The sequence below is a fragment of the Xiphophorus couchianus genome, chromosome 18 (genome assembly GCF_001444195.1).
Source record: "Xiphophorus couchianus chromosome 18, X_couchianus-1.0, whole genome shotgun sequence".
Classification (NCBI taxonomy): domain Eukaryota; kingdom Metazoa; phylum Chordata; class Actinopteri; order Cyprinodontiformes; family Poeciliidae; genus Xiphophorus; species Xiphophorus couchianus.
The window spans coordinates 5,982,073-6,005,806 of record NC_040245.1 but is presented as its reverse complement, the minus strand read 5'-3'; the positions used below and the strand labels follow the sequence as shown (position 1 = coordinate 6,005,806).

The 23,734-nt window shown below is 36.8% G+C and overlaps 2 protein-coding genes across 2 annotated transcripts; one reads left to right on the top strand and one right to left on the bottom strand.

The window, feature by feature from the left end:
- Nucleotides 1-3,941: 3,941 nt before the first annotated feature.
- cep126 (centrosomal protein 126) lies at nucleotides 3,942-13,615 on the bottom strand. The gene is made up of 11 exons (XM_028044645.1): nucleotides 12,923-13,615; nucleotides 12,174-12,293; nucleotides 11,421-11,566; nucleotides 11,234-11,336; nucleotides 10,890-11,022; nucleotides 7,527-9,300; nucleotides 6,291-6,409; nucleotides 5,907-5,976; nucleotides 4,760-4,939; nucleotides 4,594-4,658; nucleotides 3,942-4,503 (listed from the first exon to the last, which is right to left on the bottom strand). The coding sequence occupies exons 1-11, from the start codon at nucleotides 12,955-12,957 to the stop codon at nucleotides 4,432-4,434; spliced, it is 2,817 nt and encodes a 938-aa protein (XP_027900446.1). The 5' UTR covers nucleotides 12,958-13,615; the 3' UTR covers nucleotides 3,942-4,431.
- A 776-nt stretch (nucleotides 13,616-14,391) lies between these two features.
- Nucleotides 14,392-23,280, top strand: trpc6b (transient receptor potential cation channel, subfamily C, member 6b). The gene is made up of 13 exons (XM_027999654.1): nucleotides 14,392-14,905; nucleotides 15,062-15,156; nucleotides 17,079-17,847; nucleotides 17,932-18,117; nucleotides 18,539-18,703; nucleotides 18,827-19,043; nucleotides 19,695-19,913; nucleotides 20,105-20,369; nucleotides 20,439-20,634; nucleotides 20,915-21,115; nucleotides 21,294-21,350; nucleotides 22,318-22,393; nucleotides 22,495-23,280. Exons 2-13 carry the CDS (start codon nucleotides 15,107-15,109, stop codon nucleotides 22,644-22,646), a joined length of 2,553 nt encoding a protein of 850 aa, XP_027855455.1. The 5' UTR covers nucleotides 14,392-14,905; nucleotides 15,062-15,106; the 3' UTR covers nucleotides 22,647-23,280.
- The last annotated feature ends 454 nt before the right edge of the window (nucleotides 23,281-23,734 follow it).

Below are 23,734 nucleotides of genomic sequence, written 5' to 3'. Positions count from 1 at the left end.
AGATCCTCCCTCTTTGAATGTTGAGGCTCCGTTTCATCTTTTCCCATACATCCACTGAATAAATGATTATGAAGCCCTATTAAATATCAACAGACACAGTAAAGCTCCTAACAAATGCAAAGAGCCTCAGAGTTGCTTGTATATTTTTAGCTACATTAACATATCTGTGAACTGATGCAAATCTCAGATTTAAATTCTTAATTTACCCAATCACTGTCTCTAAGGACTAATACATAAATGTTTTACTTCAGTATTTTTAATTAAAGTTGAACTCTGAAACATATTGAAGATCTACATGGTTATTAGTAGATCTTATATGATTATATAAATCATATCATTCCAAAATTACCTTGAAGGTTCATACAGTAATGACTGTACAGTAGTAATTCTTAACTAAACATTTTGTGCCCAGTTGTGACCAGTCTATAAATTCCCCATGGTATGGTTGAAAGTGGTCATTTTCATGCCATTGTACCGCTCTCAGACACATTAAGAGATAGTCGTGAACAGTCAGTGTGTCTCTAAAGAGACCACCCACTTAGAAGAGTTTGCCCACTTGTGGTCAACATCTCCCCCTCCCCCAGACCCCACCTCTCTGTGATTATCAGTGTTGCATGATATCAGTGGAAAGGTTTTTGTGATTGGCTGTATTTATTAGAATCATAATTTATCTGGGATATTTCACCATTTTTGTCCGGAACATACAAATACTTTTGTCTGGTGGAGTCAGAAGAAAGTTACATCAGTAGATATGAATTCGGGCGCCTCCTTCTGGCTGTTTTAGATAAAACACCTGAACTAGACCGCAGCATATTTGGGTCAATTTACAGCATGCTCTTATTTATGACATATTAAAAACAAACAGTGACGTACAATGCCTTCCAAAAGCATTTAAGCCACTTCAGTTTGTTCACAATATGCCTTTTTATACTGATTTTATGTGACAGATCAACACAAATTTATGAATAACATTGAAAGGAAAGGCCAGATCTTATGAGGGGCCGTTTAGGACAAAATTTACGTTTTGTCTCTCACACACTACCAAAAGGTCTCGCATACTCCAAAAAAATAGCCACGCACACTCCAAAAAATTACGTTTTGTCTCTCACACACTACCAAAAACTCTCGCATACTCAAAAAAATTACATTTTGTCTCTCACACACTACCAAAAACTCACGCATACTCAAAAAAATAGCCACGCACACTCAAAAATTACTCACGCACGTTCAAAAAAATACTCAAATTGCGTATACACACACTACTAAAATGTCACACACACATTCACAAACGTTAACTTTCTCGCTCACATACACTACTACCAGCTCGCGCACATACACTACTACCAGCTCGCTCACATACACTACTACCAGCTCGCGCACATACACTACTACCAGCTCGCTCACATACACTACTACCAGCTCGCGCACATACACACAAACGTTAACTTTCTCGCTCACATACACTGCTAGCAGCTCGCACACACACAGACGTTTATCTCTCACATACACAAGACTAAAGTTGAACACACACACAGTACTAAGACTCGTTTTATGAATGTGTGAGAGCGAGACTCTTTTTGAATGTGTGAGAGTTGTCACGGAAGAGGCGGGGCATAATTTTTGGATCAAACTGCGCATGCGTAGATCCTAAACTATAAGTTTCGATTGTTGACTCACTGTATGTTCTATTACTTAGTATATTTATACTTAGTATATATGGCTAACTCTAATTCGAAACGAGAGAGAATTGGTCAGGCAGCTGCCATTTTAAACAATTAGAGTTAGCCATGTTCGGTATAGCAAACTCTTTCTTCTTCGGCACTAGTTGGCGCCGGTTAATAATTCCTGTAATACTGGCACCCAGTGGACAGATTGTACTACAGCAATTTTGCTATTTTTAATCAATCAATCAGATTCATTTATTTCTATAGCACATTTAATCTACAAGAAAGTTAAACGTTCTATATATATTTAAAAGCACAAATATACTAAGTAATAGAACATACAGTGAGTCAACAATCGAAACTTATAGTTTAGGATCTACGCATGCGCAGTTTGATCCAAAAATTATGCCCCGCCTCTTCCGTGACAACTCTCACACATTCAAAAAGAGTCTCGCTCTCACACATTCATAAAGAGTCTCGCTCTCACACATACATAAAACGAGTCTTAGTACTGTGTGTGTGTTCAACTTTAGTCTTGTGTATGTGAGAGATAAACGTCTGTGTGTGAGCGAGCTGTTAGCAGTGTATGTGAGCGAGAAAGTTAACGTTTGTGTGTATGTGCGCGAGCTGGTAGTAGTGTATGTGCGCGAGCTGGTAGTAGTGTATGTGCGCGAGAAAGTTAACGTTTGTGAATGTGTGTGTGACATTTTAGTAGTGTGTGTATACGCAATTTGAGTATTTTTTGAATGTGCGTGAGTAATTTTTGAGTGTGCGTGGCTATTTTTTTGAGTATGCGTGAGTTTATGGTAGTGTGTGAGAGACAAAATGTAATTTTTTTGAGTATGCGAGAGTTTTTGGTAGTGTGTGAGAGACAAAACGTAATTTTTTGGAGTGTGCGTGGCTACTTTTTTGGAGTATGCGAGACTTTTTGGTAGTGTGTGAGAGACAAAACGTAAATTTTGTCCTAAACGGCCCCTCATAAGATCTGACTAAAATTGCATTATTCAAAGAGTAGGCCTCACAACAAACCACTGCACAGGCTTGTACCTGCACCTATAAAAATCTATTATTCCTTGTTAAGTTTCTAACTGTTAGACTGGCTAAGATTCACATTAAAGGAAACAGCCCAACCAAATTCAGGTCAGATCTGTCACAGAACAGATGGAACTTTCAGTAAATGCTATTTATTTCAGTCGTTTGAACAGATTAGCTATATATGTCTTCATTTACACTTAAACTACCCAGTGAAAATAGCAGAAATGATGTGGCTGTATTGTATTGCACTTAAAACATTTCAAGCAAAGATTAACAGCAATTCAAATTAAAAAATTTTGTTGAATATTTCCACTATTAAGAAAGTGCTAAATTTCAATACTTAGTGTGAGGGTTTTGCATAAACCAGCCAGAGAGACGTTGATGAAAATTCAAAATATAATCTTAATTTATTAACAAAAAGAATCCAAAAATGATAAATTGGGCCCGAACTGAGGTCAGCATAACAAAATACAACTCAAGTGGTAACAGAACAAACTCAAGCACAAACTGACCTAACAAACAACAAAAAACCATTACCAATAGTGTCTGCTTGTGACAGTCGGGACAGCTGTCACACTTAGCTAATCAACAACTTTATTCTTCATAATTAAGTTACATCAGTGTCATTCTCTGATTAAAAAACAGTCGATTTGATACAGGTTTTTTTTTAACACAACTTGTGATTTAAAGTGTTTTTATAACTGTTCTCAGTTCTGGTTTACGATTAAAGAAAGGGGGAATATGAATGGCCTTATATGGCAGCGAGAGACTGCTGTCATGTTGTTATTTATAGCTTCTTCTCGGATCACTCAAATAACCTGCAGTTAAACCAAAGAAGAAGAAAAAGTTGCACCCATGTTGAAAAGAACTTTTTAACACTTCTTGGAGCAAGTCCTAGCAGGCTCAGTAAGGGGCAAAACCAGACATGCGACTGAAGGAGGGGCAGCTACCACACATGAACAATCCCTGCAGCTTCTTCCCCCCTGGTGCACCCATTGTTGAGCGAGGAGGGCAGAAAAGCTTGTAATTAAAAGCAAAGAAATGCCCCACACGTGAAATGAAGTAAATACAGTGTGTCATCTTTTGATGTCGTTTTAAATTAAAGGTATTAATAAATAGGACGAGACTTAAAAATAGAGTTCAGTGCACTTTGAAAAAATAAGGAGGCTCTTCTTGCTGAGCGAGTAGGCCCAGAAAACACGATCATCTATTCTGGAGCTATAAAACAAAGGCAAACACACCTTCATCACTGCAACGCTTTATTTAAACATACTTACCAGGGCACAGTCGATTTATTAACCGCCCTATAAGTAGTTAAGGATAGTGCCAAGCAGACTTAACCCAGTCAGCTAACTGTGCGTTGACTACAAATTATACTTTTAAACACAAGAGCTTTGGGAAATACATAGAAATGCAGTAAGTTGTATGTATTTTTTAGAAAGTAATACCTTACATTTGGAAGGTATGGGTGCATATGGTATTTGGATTTTAGAAATGAATCCATATAGGCATCAACTTTCACTCCCTGATTGTAGAATAACAAAAAACAAGGCTTTTTTGACAGTGCTGTTTTACCCAAAACTAAATTCAGGGTTCAGATTTGGTCACATTAAGTTAATGTTGCTTCATCATTTCTTTTTTTGAGAAACTCCACTAAGCACCTTTGGTAAAATACATTTTTGGTAATAAGAGGTTTTGTGCAAACAATGGTGAGACTGAAGAATAAAACATGCTAAGTTTTCTTCTGGTAATGAATCAGGTTCGCAGACGATGCTTGATGCTTGTGATTATTTGACTCTTTGGTCTGTAAACAGAGCAACAAAGTAAGACATAAACACTTCCAACAAACTCAATTTTGGTGTTGAGGCAAATAAAAACTTTTAAATGTACTTACAAGGGGCGTTCCAACAGTTATATGACCATTGTTGTCAGTTTTGCTTTGCCGATGTGTCTTCAAACCTACACATGAAATAGCAAAGGGTATCATGAGATGTACATGCCAATGTCAAATTGTACTCAAACAGTCAAAGTCTCATGCAAATAGCCTCCATATTGCTCACAGTGCAGCTGGTGGTTGAGCCTGTCCAGAGAGAGCATGATTTTATTCTCTTCAAAAGAAAGACTGTTGAGCCCCTCCTGGACTCTTTCCGGCATCTGTATTTGGGCCACAGGCTGATTCTGCTTTAAAAAGCCATTAGGATACACTTCAGCTACAGGAAGCTGGGCCGCACGCTCAAAACCTGCAAACCAATGAACAACAGTTTTATTGAATCATAGGTTTCTACCTACAGCCCTTTGCAAATGCATTCATAGCTCATTCACATTTTCTAACATTAAAACCAGCAAGCCTGAATGTATTTTTGATGGGATTTTATTTGATAAACAAAGTTGATTCAACAAATTGTGAAGCTGAGGGAACAGGATGCATGGTTTCTACAATATTTAACAAGTAAACACCTGAAAAATGTGTTGGTGCACATGAATTTAGTCTGTTGTTCCACTGCAACCAATTGCTTTCAGAAGTGTCCTAATTACTTAGTGTGCCTGTGTGTAATTTAATCTCAGTATAAATGCAGCTGTTCGGTGAAGGCCTCGGGGGTTTCTTAGTGAACATTAGTAAACAAACAGCACCGTAAAGACCAGAGAACATAACAAGCAGGTCTGGGAGAAAGTTGAGGAGATATTTGAACTGTTCAGCTCATCATTCACAGTAGGAAAGAGTATTGTGCCACAGCAAAGACATTATACCCACCCCAGCTAAGAGCCTGGAATATTAAATAAAATTTTAAAATATATTATTGATCCTGGAGGGAAGTAAATGTTGTTGTAACTCATACAATTTTCTTCCAGGCAGAAAAATGATATCTATGGAGCTATATTGGGCCCAAAAGGTTTGTTCAAAAGAAAAAACAAAAAGACTAAACTGAAAAAAAATGTTCAAAACTACCAAATCTAGCTCCATATATTACTCAGTATCATATCCTGGATGACACAATATTTTGTGACAAGCTCTGCTAATCCACATCATTTGCTTTTCCTGCTACTCTTTAAATCTCTGTCTGACCATATGGTTAGAAAGCTGGTCAGAGAGACGTTGGAGTAGGGAATATGATCCTCACACATTATGATCATTGGATGAGAAGGTTAAAACTTCTAAATTAAGTATAAACATCCTTTAAAAAATCCTTAAAATACAGAAAGTTGTACCTCCATTTCGAGAAATTGTATTCCAATTCCTTGGACCTGGTCTGGTTAGCTCAGTGTTCTGCTTTGTAGGCTACAAAAAACACAAAACAACTTTGTGTTACATCATCATGTTCCAGATAAGCTTTACATTGTGACTTTTAGATTCTAGGGATCAACAGAGGTAAAACCAGCAGGTATGTGTCTGTGCTTATTTTTTTAGTACAACTCAAGATCAACAGGAATGTCTTGACTAACAAGAAGTGTCTGTTAATAAACTTCACTTAGACAATGTGTGGCATTAAAGAGACAGCAAAGCAAGTTTAAACCTACCAACTGTCTGATCTTTAATAATTATGCTCACTTTCCCTCCCCACAGGGCAACTACAGACCTGTGCAAAGATTCACCTGATAGGTCTGAAGAAATCTCCTGCTTCCTGCGACAGGAGGTTGTCTGCTGTGCTCAGCAAAGGGTTTCCTGTAGACTTGCCTGCTCTCCCGGGCATGCTTTTGAAGGACAGGTTTGGCTAAAAGAAGATATTTAACTTATTTTAGCAACACTAAAAGGACAAAGTATTGCAGCTATTGTTCAGGAACACATTGATTTACTCAGGTGCGCTACATATGTCTACTTAGCTTTATTTAACAGACATAAAGGCAGATTAAATAACTTTCAGTCATTAAATGTAACACAGTTAATAAATTCAGCATCAACAATCCACTCAATAAATAAATGAAAGAATTGCTGGCTATAATACATCAGAGTTGTCTAAGAATGTTGCACATACCACCGTGACAAGTGGCAAGTGAACCTTTTGACTTCCTTCTTGTAGGAAACAAAAGCATAAACTGTGTTTTGTTCTATATATCAAATATTTATTAAACTATGCTTGTTGTTAAAAAAACAGAAGCCAGCATCTTTGATAATACGAAGGTCTATCAATGCCCACGGCAAAGCTGAGTTACATACACATGAAAGTTAAATAGATGTAGGTTCATACTGTATACATTCAGAAGAGTTCTGTTTTAAAGTAAACATATTTTACGTGATTCTTCATGACTTAAACAATCTTTGTAAGTCTTTTAAATAGATGTATCTCTTGTAGCTGAATATCTACAAACATATGCTATGATACTGCGAAGAAATAGAAGACCAGTTTAAATATATTTTCTCAAGCTATTTGTGTGTATATTTATGTGAAATTTAAATCTACTGTTTAGAAAGAAACAAGTCTGATAAAAACTTGATTGAACAGTAGATACATTGCCTCTTAGAAATTTTGTTGGTCCTCCGTGGATATTTTATAGCACTTTTACACCGGATAGCTCAGGGATAAAACTGTAGAGATCCTTAAAGCAAAAATTAAAAAAATAATTTTTAAATTTTTTAAAATGTTTTCTTAGTATGAACCTAGTACTCTGTCATACTAAGCTGGCAAAGGCATACTCCAAAAGACACATCTGTAATAGCAGTGAAGGATGGTTCTACAAAGTATAGACTCAGAAAGACTGAATACAGGACCCAGTTATCAATTTCCTTTCACTTGTACTACTTTGGAATAGTCTATCAGAATAATCCATTAAAAAGCACATTGACGTTTGTAGCTGCAACATGACATGACCACATAATAAAACATACATTACCATCCTTTGTGTTTAAGGCACTGCGGACTCCATCCCAGAGCTGTGCGATCTCTTCATCTGTGGGTGTGATGTGTAAACAGAGGCCTTTCTCATTCATCGTCCCTCTTTCATTGATGTTGTTGTGAATCTCTTGAGGTCCTGAACTGGATGCGCCATTCACATTGCAGTCTAAATACAGGCAGATAGGGCAGGGGTACGTCTCCACTGAGTTGTTCCTGTACGGAGCCTCCTCTGTGACGGGGGCTTGTTTAGCGTTATTTTCTTCCATCGGCTCTGTCCGAGGAGGTGGGCGGGGCACCATGATCTTCCCCTGGGTTTTGCCAATCTGAACCACCTCGATGGCAGATTGAGGTCGTATGATGGTGCCCTTTCTTACCCGTGAGGAAACAGGACCCCTACCGAGTCTGGCATTACAATCTGTCCGAGGGACCTTTGACCTACTGGTTCTGGTGCTGGTACACAACGCCTTGACCTTGTCTGCTCGCTCCTGGGCCATGTTAACTTGAACCCCAACATCTGCCCACGCTTCTTTTGTAAAACGATAACCAACAGAGGCTGCTGGGGCCATTCTGGGTCCAGGCTTTGAAGACTCATTCTCTCTAGTGAGACTTGGATGATGGTGCTTGGAGATGTTTGTTAGGTGGAACATGGGTTTCTCCTGGTTTGCTCTGTCATGCTCTTTGGACTCCTTTTCTGGATGGACTTCATCAAACCAGCGAAGCTTTTTTGTCGTGCTGCTATTGACCATCACATCTTTTGTTTTTGCTCTGGTCAATTCCATACTGTCTCTTATTGCTAACGCTACTTGTTTTGACAAAATTAAATGCCCTGAGTCATACAAATACAAATCTTCTGAAGAATACTTGGACTTTTTTTTGAGGATTCCTTTAAGTAATCTGGTGTTGCATAGTGAATAAGTGGAGATCATTGGATCGGGTGTTTCTTTATCTTCTTCTTTTAGATGGTCACACTTCTCTGTCTCTGATTGATCATTAGATAAACATGTAGATGACGTTGATGCTGCATTTATGGGTTTCTCTGTTTGGTACATTAGGTTTGAGACTTTGTTGAGGTTATTTATGGAAATAGAGGCTACTTTCTCAGATAAACGCTGGAGGTTTTCTTTTACTGTATGCAAAAGGACTTCATCATTTAAGTAATTATTGGCAACACTTCCTTTCATCGGCGTCTCCAATAAAATGCCATTTTCAGAAGAGAAAGGAATGTTTTTAGCTGATGGATAAGTCAACTGACTGTCATCATTAATAATTTGAGATCTACAGTGTAACAAATCGTCTTCTGTGGCATATAAATCTTCCACATTAATATCATCAGCATCAACTTCATTTGTGTCCAGAATGTTGTGGGTTTGACTGTTTATCATGGATTTTGCCTCAAAGTGCTTTGAGTCTTCATAAGGAATAATAGAAACAGCTAATGAGTCAGGTGTTTGTTTTTCAGATGTGACCCTTGGGGAAGTTTGAAAAACATCCATATTATTAGGAGACCACATAGAATCTGCCTGACTTTCTTGTTTGTGTTTGTCAAATTTTCCAAGAAGGGCTGGATTTTGATCCCGAGGAATCTTTGCCAAGACTGAAGTCGGGGCTGATGTTGGGGTTAAATCATGCCGCTTCTTTGGTTTCTCAAAGTCGAGAAAAAATGATGAATACGGACTCCGTGGACTAAATGTGCTTTGGTCTGACTTTTCATTCTCCAAGCTGTCCTTGCTTAAAAGGCTTTCAGAAATACTTGTATCAGACAGCTGGCTTGTCTGCAACACAGAGGCAAAAAGGAAGTAGTGAGTAAAAAAGAAATAACAGTTCAAAATGTTACAAAAATGTTCTAATCATATGAAGTAAATTGGATTTAGACCTACATATACTCAGTCTATCTGTGGTGAAAAGTATTCAGTGATATTTTGATTCAGTGAAAGAAAGTAAAATATTTAAAAGAAAATTACTCTAGAAATATATTTTCAAGTCTGTGAACAAGAAAAGCAGATAAAAGTGAAGAACAGAATAATTGAAAAATAAAAAATCTATTAATAAACATTGTATCAAGACACTCTTGATCCAGGTTTCTTAAATGCTAATTGTGCTTCACAAACAGAGCAAAAAAAGTTACATAAACGACTTATACTACAAAATACACTGAGCCAAGGTCAGAGTGCTGCTCCCTAGTGGTTATATAAAGCACTATATTACACATTTGAATTATACTTTAAGATCCTTTTACTCCAACCCCCCCAAAATACACTCCAGTTCAAGTGTGTGTTTCCATGATTGTTTGTTCTTTGTATTTCTGTTTTATCTTGTGTTGTACCAAGCCTCTTCCTCAATGACATTGGGAATCCTGAGGTTATACCAAAGCACATAACACCTTTCCACTTTTTATTTGTAGAAAATGTAAAAATATATATAAATAAAATCTTGCAGAATTTTGCTGCCAGAAAATATAAGACAAAGTAAAATTAAGACATTTTCAGGGAAAATGTAGTCATAATTAGTAGAAGGTTGTTGGCATCCAAGAGTGTGAATGATACAAAGCTGTACTAAAGCTCCCCCTGGCGGTGCTGCATGAGTACACTATTAATACTAAATGGAACATTTGAATTCCCAGTATATTTTTTAACTCATTTAAATTGAACAAGATGTATTTTAATTCAAATAGAGATGAGTCCATGACCTCAAAGAAAATAGATTTTATTATATTAAGACAAGTGGTGGGACTCAATCAAAATTTTTAATCTAGTTAGTTGCAGGGTCTATAGTTAACTAATCACATTTTAATCAGTATATCGACTTAATAAGCAAGACTTTTTGTTTGAGGATGACATTTGGGTGCCAGGTCAATGGGCATATCAGAGTACACACTACTAATGCATTAATATGAATGTAATTAATTAATTGAAATTAATGCAGTCTCAACTTAAAACATTATTCAAAATAGTTAAAATTGTTGAGAATTAAACTATTGTGGAAATTCACACGGCAAACTAATAAATAGACTGAAACTGTATTTACAGGTTAAAACTGACAAATGTGACTATTTAAGCAATTTTGATGATTGCAACCTGAAAGAAAATCTATTTGATTAAACATTACAGAATTGATGCATTTTAGAGAGAAGCATTTTTGTCTCCCTCCCCCTTCACTTTCTTCATCAACCTAAAACAGCCTGGCTTTAATGTAATCTGTGCTGACACGCAGAATAAGCGAATTCAAGAGCTCGGAAACAAGATCCAAACTTATAAAACTGAACCACAGCATATAAATAAACATAGCACAGAAATACTTTGACCCCAGCAGATAAAGTAACACAGCTCTGTAAGAGCTCCCACACCTAAGCTGACATAAATACCTCAAAACTGTGAATTTCCAGATCCTTCCTGATTCGGTGCTCCTGAAGCAGTTTATTGTAGGCCACCTCAGCAGTGAGCATTTGGCGGGGAGAGGATTTAGAAACTGTGGGAGGCTTTGTAGATGGAGGGCCACTTTTTCCAAGTAGAAAAAAAAAAAACAGAAAAAAGCTTGAATATTACCCTTTTAGCTGGTAAAAAGGCAATAAACACGCAAAAATGTGCTTAAAAAAAGTAGCATCTTACATACGGTATTGTGTCAACCCACCGATTGTGGGACAAACTCTTACCAACATCGTTTTATTATGTGTATAAAGTATGAGAAATTTACAGTCAGTCTTTTTACCTGGGAGTGTCAGTGGGTGACACCACTGAGGAGGTCTGGGTATACCAATGCACTTGGATTCGACCAAGTGCCTCCTCCATATTTCTGTTTTTTCTTTTGATAACTATATAAAAGAAAATACATTGTGTAAAGTTTGTCAATAAATTGTTATCTCAAAATTTATTTGTGTGTGAAACACGACACCGACTTGGCCTGTATCTCTGAGAAGGAGGCAGATGGGCTCTCTGGAAGCGCTGGGTTGCCTCCTCTACCTGCTGCCTGCGCTGTTGCAGGATGTTGTCTCTCAGGAGCTCCTCCTGAATGTCCCATTGCTTCCTCTTCTCCTCTAGAGCCCTGAGCAGCAGCAGAGAATCCAGGTGAGGGAATTGACATTTTAGACACATTTTAGAAACAGAAACCTGACTCTGTTCCTTCAGATATGTTTCATGATAGTCATTAATAAATATTATAAGGACTAGCTTAGGAAGCCAAAAATAATAAACAACAACAGAATATTAATTGAATGTAAACACAAAAGATATCAGTTTATTTACTGGAAAATAAATTGTTGAAATATTTCAAAAATAATTAAATATTTTTGAGATTTTAGATTTCAAGCATTGCTTATTGGTTCAAAAACAGAACCTCACACATTTAGTTTTTGCTGATAAGGAAACCTATTAGTGTGTTTAAAGGACTTAGACTCATATAGAAAGACCTTTCCAGCTTCAGTCCTCAGAAAGGTGAAAGATCTAACTCTAGTTAGTCAGTCAACACCATCCAGATCTTGTATTAATGACTGATAGGTTATGTAGTGCAACAGTGACATCTTCCAGGGTGAGAGGCTGAGCTTGGTGCTGTAATCTGAGTCTCTCCAGAAAGGTTTGGGTTGCAACCTGCAAACATCTTGTCAACAAAGGACAAGAAAAAAAAGAAATGAAAAACAAAGAGGGGAACTGACTTTCTCCGTTGATTGGTCTCCTGCAAACATTTCCGAGCTCGGGTTTTGCACAACTTCTGCTGCTGGATCAAATGTTGCCGCTCATTTTCGAGATTTCCGGTATATCCAAGCTTGGAATTTCTAGAGAAGTACCATGCGCTAAGGAGAAAGGCGTGACAACATGGGTGTCATCCTGTATGGGTTGTTGTTTGTAAAGTTACAAAGTAAAAGATTAACAGGTAGCTTTATTTAGCCAGTCAAAGAGAAAGAAAAAAAATGGGTGTTGATTTTTCAAAGTCATATTTTCACCATGTTATTCAGACATTTATAAATGTCATAGTTCCAAGATAAACATTTTATTCACAAGATAAATGTTTAGTTTCCACCTAAAAGTTTAGTCTGAGTCTAGTTATTTAGCTTACAATATTTTACAAAATTAAATAAAAATATTTAATTTGGAACAATGACATTTATAAATGTGAATAACATGGTGAAAATATGTCTTTGAAAAATAAACACCTGTTTTCTCTATGACACGCAAAATAAACCAAACATATTGCTGTTAATATTTTACTATGTAACTTTGTAAACTGCATTTCATATACTTGTGAGTAGAGAACATAATGAATAATCTCATGAATTAAACAGACTGTTCACATAACCTTTACACTAATTGCAAGCTTCACCTCAACACGTCATGTGAACTCTTTACTGGGAATGCAGAGTTCCCAGTATTTACAAGATTAATAAAATCAGTAATTTGAGGATACAGTAGATAGGAGAATTTTGCTTGTAGATTCTGCATCCTCCCAGAATCTTGGTTTTTGATGTTCGTACGGACAGCTTCAGGTACAGTTCTGAGCAAAAGTGAGTCGCTGCCTTTTTTCACTACGTCACGCCGTTAAATTTTAATTCACTCATCCGTTTTCACGGCGAGATTACAATTTTCAAATCCAACTAGCGATATGTTCTCCCATTATCCACAACCGAATCTCAGAGGTTCATTAAAGAACCACACGAAAAAAGTCATTTGGTAGAGATAGCTGTGAGTTTCCGCTTGCGCTCTGTGTATACTCCCTCCATGATAGCAACCGGGGGACGCAGCTCCTTAACAACCACCTGCTGCCTTTACGTACACTAAAAAGTGTCGGAAATACACTTAAACAAAGACAAAACGTCATTTAACACAAGTATCCTGGTATTGAAAAGATAAAAAAACAAATCCGCCCAATTCTTACCAATTCTCCTTAATTTTAATATAATACGTTTCAATCATACGTTAATAATGTGTTTAACAAATAGAAGACACCAACTTTAAAGGTGCCATTTAACAGCTGACGGAGTTGATCAGCAATGCAAGTTAGAAAGTGAAACATGGATTTATTGCTATCACGGTGAAATATTTCAAGCAGTTCTTTTTTTATTTCAATTATTAAGGCCTACAGGTAATAAAAACATCAAATTAAGTTTTTTCAGAAACTTGCAAGACGAATAATGAAATTATACGCATTTTTGAAACAGGAATGTCCTCCTACTATAGCTGACAATATAATATATCTGTATTATCTTATAGTGTTGAATGTAGATGATCAGTCTGTGGGACTGTATTGTTGGGTCTGGTATGGATCATGATATTTCTTACATTTTCCTAAATTTTGTGTTTTTTCATTAGCTTTAAGCCATAACTATTGATTTCAAAATTAATAAACACTGGAAATAAGTTATGTATAAGCAATTTTTAAAGCCTATTTATAAATACATGTCATACTTATTTTTGTAAGTAGAACATTTATGTTGACGAACCTCTGTATTATGTGTTTTGGCTTTTAGCAGCATACTAAATCTCCTGAAAAAAAAAAAAATCTTTTATGGATTTTTGTTTTGGTGTGTGATGATTTTAAGGTATCCCCATTTGGTTCCTCCTTAAAAGAATACTTTCTGGAGACACCACTGTGCTTTGTGATTTTAAGTACTCAACATAAAAATGACACTTCCTAGTTGGGTGTCTGTACCCTATCATCATCTATGAATAAAATACTGGAAAGAGTAGTATTTGTGCTTACTTGCTGACCCCCATTGAGAAGCTTTGATTTAATGTTTCCAAGTACTTTCAGCCAGTCTATATATACACTCTTTCTACACTGGTGGAGCTGATTGCTTTCATTGCTTAGTTTGAAAGCTTAGGTGTGTCGGTAGGCTTTTACCTTTTATTTTTGAGTGCATCATGAGTTAAGAGGATTTGGGAAAATCCGCTTTTCCATTCGTTTGCTGTCCTCAAAACATGGGGTAGAATTTTAGGACATTGCACCAGCTGTATTCACACACTCAGGCAGACTTCCATCTAAAACCAGAGGTGGATAAAATCTGGCTAGTTAGATGCATTTGATCTAAGTTAAGTGCATAGTTTTACTTCAATTTTGATAGAATCCTCTTTTACTTCAAAAACCCACCGCCCTATTTTGCTTTGCAGAGGCTTAAAGGGGCATTTATAGAAAATAAAGGACAGGGAATAATCCTGATGTAGGACACACCTATAAATTTGCTCAAAACCCACCCACTAGGCTCACAAACACAAGCACTATGAGAACCGCAGGTATTTGGCACACTGTGACAGTCTAACTGGTGGTACTGAAGAAAACCTGAGGCAGTTCCTCCTCGAGGTCCAGCTGACCATGTTTGGATACAATTTTGCTCTTATATGATTTCATTTATAAATGATGTGAAGGTTATTTAGTGGATCAGGCTTTTCCAAGGTGAGTGGAACATCCTGTTGGATTATTTCAATAGATTAATCCTTCATTTTTCTTTTTACTCCACAAAGTCTCCACAATCTTGTTTATCTAGCACAATATTAATGCACTTATGTTAAATCCAACAGTGCATATATTTAGTTTTATTTCCTTTTACAGTCAGAGTCATCATATCCTGACAAACATCTCTGGAATCCTGTCATCATGATAAAACGCAGCAGGACTCTCACTTTGAGGCAGTCTCAAAAATCCAGGCAAGTACCTTTCTCTATTTTATAGGAATCAGCACAGATTTCCATCCAATATTAAGAGATATTTTTTTGATTATGAAAATTTTATTTAATTTTAGGGTTTAGGACTACCTTACCTGAATAATGGGCACCATTTTTATCTTAGATTTTTCTCAGGCATGTACCTAAAACCAGACAAGAAGAAACATATTTAGCAGTAGAATAAAATGATTAATATGTATTTCTTGCATGCACATAATGTTGCCTAATGGCACAGAATAAAGTTAACACTAATTATTACTAAATAAAGAGGAGCTGTTCTCGTTTGTCATCTGCAGCAATTGTGCTGAAGCAATTAGCTCCAGAGATAACCATGCTATTTAAATGCAATTTAATGAACAGGGTCATTTTAGTCATTTGACAGTAGCACAAGATAGGATTAGTGTTGAAAATAGCCACTGATGTATGATTCTTGTATAAAATTTTAAAAAATCTGGCATGTCAAAATAATACATAATTTCTCTTCTATATTACAGAAAGTAAATGGTAATACAATTATTCTAAGTTGTAGAACCTTTACATTTCTTGTGAAAAGAAAAAAGCCTCAAAGAGAGACAAATAGGTAAACATAAATACAACGCTTTTTATCTGTTGCTATTTTTGTAATTGAAGTGTTATACTGTTAGTTTCAAATAGATTTTTAGATAATTTATTTGTTTTAAATGTTGACTTCTGAATGCCTAACAAGAGACTGGGTTGGCATATTAGCCTCCAGCTATAGGTCTATAGTCAGGACAATTCTTTTAAAGGTAACAATGCTTTATGATTTGTCCCAGATCAAATAAATCTAAAATAAATAAATGTCTCTTCACTTGGAGAGGATTATAATATTATCCCGTCAGATGAAAGAGCAGACGATGAACCTGTGGGTGGCATCACACATGTAAACCTGGTGTGAGTAATAATAACAAGACCTAACTGAGGTGCAATCTCAGCCTTCCAACAAACGCAACATATTTATTGGAATTTTCATGTGTTATACTAATGTAAAGAATTGGAAAAATGGGCCTTTCCCATAGATCTAATTAACAAATAGCCTACAGTATAAACAACTGTTTTGGTTAGATCTCAGAAGTTTCAGAAAACAGAGATGGGATGTTGTTTCATAATCTTGCCCTACTTTATTGCTGACCTTTCTGAGGTGTACCTTTGACCTTTGTTCTTCTGATGGTGTTTTTTCTCCAATGAGCATCTCACAGGGTTTTGTTTGATCCACCATGCAGAGATGGAAAGAGTATGACATAGGCAGAGGCTTCTTTTTTAAATCTTAAACGCAAAATTTGTACTTTTTTTTTTTTTTTACAGTTTTCACTTAATTACTGCACTGAATATGTTTTTATTTCAGAAAATTGCCTTTCTGGAGTCTGTATATTACAGTTAAAGATTAACCAATCACTAAATTAGTTGGTGTTTATTTAAAAAATTGATTCTGATTAATACGATTAATCATTTCAGGTCTAGAGTATTTTGTAGATACGTATAAACGTTTTCTAAAGTCTGTCCTAGGTTTTTACAAAATAATTCACAAAAAAAAAACACACAAATGCCTAAAGGTCAGAAGTTTGATGATACTTAAATAATAAGTATTGGTATTGGTATCAGTTTATGTCCCTGTTGTCTAGTTGTCTCATCCAAAAAATGTTAAAAGCCTTGCATTATCTTACTTCTAATTACATCTACATCTACCTCAGGCTTTCATTACATTTAATTACATCTAATTACATTATAATATGTTACTCTATTATGTAAAATACGCATGACACCTTTGTGTGAAGTGTCAAAATAACAAAATGCTCAGTAGGTATGAAAACTTTGACAAGGCCAGATGCATTCTCTGTCTGCATCTTTTTTACTAAAACCTCACATGCTTGTTCATCCGTCTTCAGATGGATCAGCGAAAGGAGAGCCTTGATGACGGGGCATGTTGGAGCCAAACATCGGAGACAAACAGCTCGGGGAGCTGGTTACCTGTTCCAAGCTCACCCTTCCTCCTGCGTCTCCATTACTGAGGAGGTGTTCCTAGAAGCTGCGGAGTACGGCAACATTCCTGAAGTGAGGCGGATGCTGGAGGAGCTTCCACACCTCAACATCAACTGCGTCAACTACATGGGGCAGAATGCACTGCAGCTGGCAGTCGCAAGTGAGCACTTAGAAGTGGTCAAGCTTTTGCTTAAGAGGAAAGAACTTGCAAAAGTGGGGGATGCTTTGCTGTTAGCCATCAGTAAAGGGTACATCCGCATAGTGGAAGCCATTTTAAGCCACGAGGCCTTTGCAGATGGTCAGAGGTTGACGAACAACCCCAGTCATGACGAGACACGGGACGACTTTTTCTCCTACGATGAGGATGGCACGCGTTTCTCTCATGACATCACTCCTATTATCCTGGCTTCTCAGTGTCACGAGTACGAGATAGTACACATGCTACTTTTGAGGGGGGCCCATATAGAGCGTCCCCATGACTACTTCTGTCAGTGCAGGGCCTGCATTGAGCAGCAGAGGCTTGACACCTTCTGCCACTCTCAGTCTCGTATCAGTGCTTACAAAGGCCTCGCCAGCCCAGCGTATCTTTGCCTTTCGAGTCAGGATCCTGTGATGGCAGCTTTGGAGCTGAGCAATGAGCTCGCAGTTCTGGCCAACACAGAGAAAGAGTTCAAGGTACAAAAATACAATTCTTGTCTCGTCCGAAGTATAGTTTCTACATACTACGTCTAAAATGAAAGTGTAATTTGTCTGTTTCAGAATGACTACAAGAAATTGTCCATGCAGTGTAAAGACTTTGTGGTGGGACTCTTGGATTTGTGTCGGAACACGGAGGAAGTAGAGGCGGTCCTGAATGGTGACATGGAATCCTTTGCTAACACAGCAACCTCTGCCAAACTGAACCTGATCAGGCTAAAGCTGGCAATAAAATATGAAGTTAAAAAGGTAAATCATTTTCAAGCCTCCAATTTATTTTTCACTTCTATTTTCAACCTCATGAGCCAATTGACACAGTGTCTTCAAATTTCATTTTGTCTTGTTGCAGCACAAAGACATGTATAATTGTGAAGTGTGAGGAAATGTGATGAGGTTTTCAACATTTTTACAAATAAACATCTGAAAAGTGTGGTGTGCATTTTTTAGCCACCCTACATCAAAACTGCACTTTGTGTGCTTTGTACATCTAGAGATTGAGCCTTCCCCACTCTTCCTCACATAACAACTCAGATTCAGTCAGAGTGGTTGGAAAGTGCCAGTAGGGATGGGAAAAAAATCAATCACAACAGTGATGTGCGTTTTTGTGCTAATTTCTTTTACCTCTAAGAAATGCATGGATCAACATAAACATTTGCCTCATTTTTTGCAGTTTGTGGCCCATCCAAACTGCCAGCAGCATCTTCGATCAATCTGGTATGAGAACCTGACTGGACTGCATCAGCAAACAGTTGCAGTTAAAGTTCTTTTTGTCTTCGGTGTAGCTGTTGGGTTACCTGTCCTAGCTTTTATTTACTGGATAGCACCATCAAGTAAGGTTAGTTGCTAATCCTATTACACATTATTATAACTCGGAGAATTTATATATTTTTTTAAAATAAGAAATATTTACAGTTGATGTTGTAAATTGATGCTTCTCAAAATGATATTTTTTTTGCAGTTGGGGAAACTCATGCGTGGACCCTTCCTGAAGTTTGTGGCTCATGCAGCTTCCTTCATCATATTCCTCTGTTTGCTGGTTCTAAACGCAGCGGACCGCTTCGCAGGAACATCACTGCTGCCGAACATGACCACCCATGATTATCCCTCGCAGGTTTTCCGGATGAAGACCACCAGTTTCACCTGGATGGAGATTCTTATCATTTTCTGGGTTATAGGTATTGTTTAGACACATTTTACCTGACGAAATGTGTCTAAGGTTACTGGTTAAGGTTACAGTAACTGCCTATCAGAATTAAAAACATTAGATTAGCTTACAAAGTACAAATGTAATACTAGTTGTATCTCCACCAAAATATACAGATGGGCTCAAAGTGTACCATCACTGGTAAAGAATTGTCCTCTAGCAAATACAGAAAATGTATTTTTGGAGCTATCAACAAGCTTCTTGCATTATTTTGTTGATGGAAACAAAAACTGTATTGTTTCTCTGCCTCTTGCTAAGGAAATGAAATATGCATTTTGGTGTATGCATCTATTAGATGAACTGGACATACACCATCTAATAGATTAAATTAAAGTTTAATTAGAGAAACTCTGCCATACGTAAAATTTTTTGCACAAAATCCTTAATTTCCAAACTCGCTATAATTGTATGTTGTTTCAGCATCTTAAAAGCTTATTTGTGTTAAAGTATTGAAATCATAAAATAACCACAAAAACTGTTTTTTGCTGCCATATGGCTTGTTTTCATCAAATGTTTTAATGGTATACATTCTACGTTTCAGAATGAATTCCCTATTGTGCTTTATTGTTTTGTTCATTGTCACTCTCAGCACAACAAATCACAACTTTTTTCCCCCTTACAGGTAAGATATGGGAAGAATGTAAAGATATCTGGTCACAGGATATTCAGGAATACATCTTAGAACCATGGAACCTTCTGGATTTTAGTATTTTGGCCATTTTTATGACCTCTTTCATAGCAAGATTAATGGCTTTCTGGCACGCACATTCTGCACAGTGCTACATTGACAAGCATCCATTCAACATGACCTTGCCTTCTGAGGTACAATATTTTCAGCTGGGTAAGTATACATCCAAAATTGTAAACATTTAGATATTGTGTTGTAATTTAACATATAATAAACCATTGAATTCTTGGGGGCTACTATGGCTTTCATTAGTTTCCTTTTCTTACAGCTATAGTAGAATAGGTAGGATGAATGTTTACATCACCTAAGCTTCTCTAGGTAACACCATCTTTATATATTTTCAGCAAGAATTCACTGGATGCCCTCAGACCCTCAGCTTATCTCCGAAGGTCTCTATGCGATTGCCATTGTTCTGAGTTTTTCCCGCATTGCGTACATCCTGCCTGCCAACGAGAGGTTTGGGCCGTTGCAGATCTCTCTGGGAAGAACGGTGAAAGACATTTTCCAGTTCATGGTGATTTTCATAACGGTGTTTGTCGCTTTCATGGTGGGAATGTTCGATCTATACTCATACTACCTTGGAGCCAAACACAACGTTGCCTTTACAACGTAAGTGCAACGCACTTACAGGCTGCGACAATAGTTTGTATATTATTATTGATTTCTCTCTTCCTCCAGGATTGAAGAAAGTTTTAAAACATTATTCTGGGCCATCTTCGGACTGTCAGAAGTAAAATCTGTGGTATTAAACATCAACCATAAGTTCATTGAGAACATAGGCTATGTTCTGTATGGGGTGTACAACATCATCATGGTGATTGTTCTGCTGAACATGCTCATAGCCATGTTCAACAACTCCTTCCAGGAAATCGAGGTATGACTCAAACACAACATGTTTTTTTAAGGTTTTATTGGCTCTAACAGCCGTTATTTGAAAGTGGTTAGTAAAGTAGGTAATAAGAGAGAGGGAAAGCATGAGGTTGTGCTGTACCCCTGTGACACTACACGACCCCAAACATGTTTTAATTACTGCTTGATTTTGTCTTTCATGAGTTATCGTGGAATACAATCCATTCCCTTTTGACATTTTTATCTGTCCTTCATGTTTTTTTTATTTCTAACCTCTGAATGCCCCCTCTTATCTGATACTTCAGGATGATGCTGATGTGGAGTGGAAATTTGCCCGAGCCAAGCTGTGGTTTTCCTACTTTGAGCATGGCAGCACTCTGCCTGTACCCTTCAACCTCGTACCCAGCCCCAAATCTGTGGTGTCCTTCCTACTCGGGATAAAGACATTGATCAGATCTTCAAGAAAAAGCAAAGAGAATTCAAACAATGACATGGATCTTAAAAATGTAAGACATCTACAAAATGACATACTTCATACCTGACCTTAGAAAAATCTAAATTTGCCTAATGTCCCATTGTACCCTGGTTTTGCTCTGGGTTTATAGATGTTACAAAGTTCTATAAATGCAATTAAAGTGCAATAAAAGTCTTATTTTCTGCTTTTCATTCTTACTGATACTACAGTTAAGGGAACACGGAGGACTGAAGGAGGACTCATCTGTTCAACCTACACGTCATCAAGTAAAGCATTTTTCATTGCCTGACTACAGATGGTCATTTCGTATCTACACATTTGACATTTTGCACACATACATGAAGAATAAGCTCAGCATCTAATTTTCTGAATATTAGTGTGTTTCCTAACAAACCTCATAAAACAGCATCCACATTTCTTGGTAGAGAGATGTGTAGAAAGTCTCAAAAGTATAATATTTTATTGTAGTAATATAAACTAAAACTGTGTTTTCAACAAATTCATCCTCTAACAATTCTCCTAAAAAAATATAAAGGAAGCAGTTTTGCAATTTACACTTTACATTTTTAGGCTATCGGAGCATCTGGCAACTTTTCAACAGTAAGCCATAGCTATTTTTCTGGGGAATAAATATGCGATACAGAAATTCATTTATCCTGGCCTTTATTCAAAATGTGCCATTCAGATGAAACTGAGGAATATTATGTGAATTTATTGTGTGAATAATATTGTGTCAAAAACATCCTATGCTCACTGCTGTGTATGGTGGAGGATCTGAGATGGTGTGGGCCGTTTTCCATCCGAGAACCCATGGGAATCTTGTTGGTTTGGAGGGCAATCTGAAACTATGTAATACCAGGAAACTTAGTGAAAATGTTGCAGTACTCATAATGTCAAGGAAAAGTTTATTTCGTAACAAGAATTCCCACCTGAATAAGAGAACTCAAGTTATATGTTAGATTAAAAAAAGAATCAATGTTATATTTGCTACTGTACAAAAAAAACAACTGTCTTTTTACACAACTTTACCAGGGGTGCCAATATGTTTGAAAAGGGGCGCACATCTGAATCAACCAATGTTTCAAATACATACATTGAGTTTTTTTTAACTACGCATGTTTATCAAATCAAATAGAAAATTACATGTTTTCACCCCAACCATCTTTCTGTTTAAACAAGTTAATGGGTCATTAATGTAATGTAATACTTGAATATTTTTTTACTTTTTTGCAGAAAGTAATGAACTGCCTCATCAAAAGATACATATTTAAAGCACAGAGAGATAAAGATAACGACGAAGTTAACGAAGGTACGTTTCCTGGAAACACTGTTGCTGTTTTTTTTTTTTTTTATCTCTAGATCATGGAATTGCCAAAAAGTGAATAAATACATAACTTACTTGACCCAAAGGTGAATTGAGAGAGATCAAACAGGACATCTCGAGCCTTCGGTATGAGCTGCTGGAAAGAGGGAACCATGATTTAAACACACTGGCCGATCTTGTCAGGCAGCTGGGAGAGGTTGTGCAGAAAGAAGAGCAGAGAGCGGATGTCATTTCTTAAAAACATGTATATAATAGAAACAGATACGTTGTACATAATGCAGTCTCATATATTTGTTGCACAGGTAAGTTTTTAAAACTACAGTGTTCAGTTCTATTTTCTAAAGAGGCACATGAATTACTGTTTGGCTTAAATATGACCATTTTATTCGGAAACTTCATCTTCTTCAGCTGTATCTGTTCAGTTAACCACATGGTGGCACTAAGGTAGTGCATTTTCCCTTTGTTGGGTTTGGGTGTGTGGCTGTTAACAAATAATAACTGTACAGATGCAATTGTGTGTTCCATTTTTGATAAAGTCTTGTAAACAAGTGAGGTGTTCATGCAAGGAAATTAGTTTGATTATGTCTGTTTGGGCTGCAATTCATGCAATCCACAAGTAAGAACAAAGCTTTTTGGTAATAATTACTCTTTAATTTTTCCATTTAGTATAACTGTAAAGTTAATGAGCTTTGGCTCGATGTTTAGAGGAGTCATTACACTTTAAAATTGTACTGCAATAAAGTGAAGGTTTACCTGAGCATGCTGTTTAATGAATGTCATAATCATCAATGTTGGTTACCTTCGCTTCCTGGAATAAAGATGGGTTATGTTTTCTTTTTTTTTTAACTATTAAAACAGATGCTGTTTTCCAATACATACTTTTTTTTGTTGTAACCAAGGTAAATAACTACGGTGGCCGACAGGTGCAAATGCGCAGCAAAAGAGAAAACATGCAAACAAACAAAAAACACGCGCACAAATTAAATGCGGCAAGCAAAAAGCGAATGAAATGCAGCAAACAAAAAGAGAGACGCAAACAAAAAAGAAAACACCCCCGAATGAAATGCAGCAAACAAAAAGTGTTGAAAACGGAAGTGCTCCAGACCACTAGGGGGAGTCAAAGAAAATAGTATTCATTTCTATGGGACCAGATGCAAGATTCAGAGAAAGAAATTTGAAAGAAAGTAAAGGTACGTATTACTATATTTCTTTTCAGATACGCCGTCTTTTATAATATTATAGAATAACAGAATAATTTATGGGTAGCGTGATAGACTTTGTGTCAGTCATACCGTTCTGGGCTCGGTCTCGACTCTTTGACTCCCC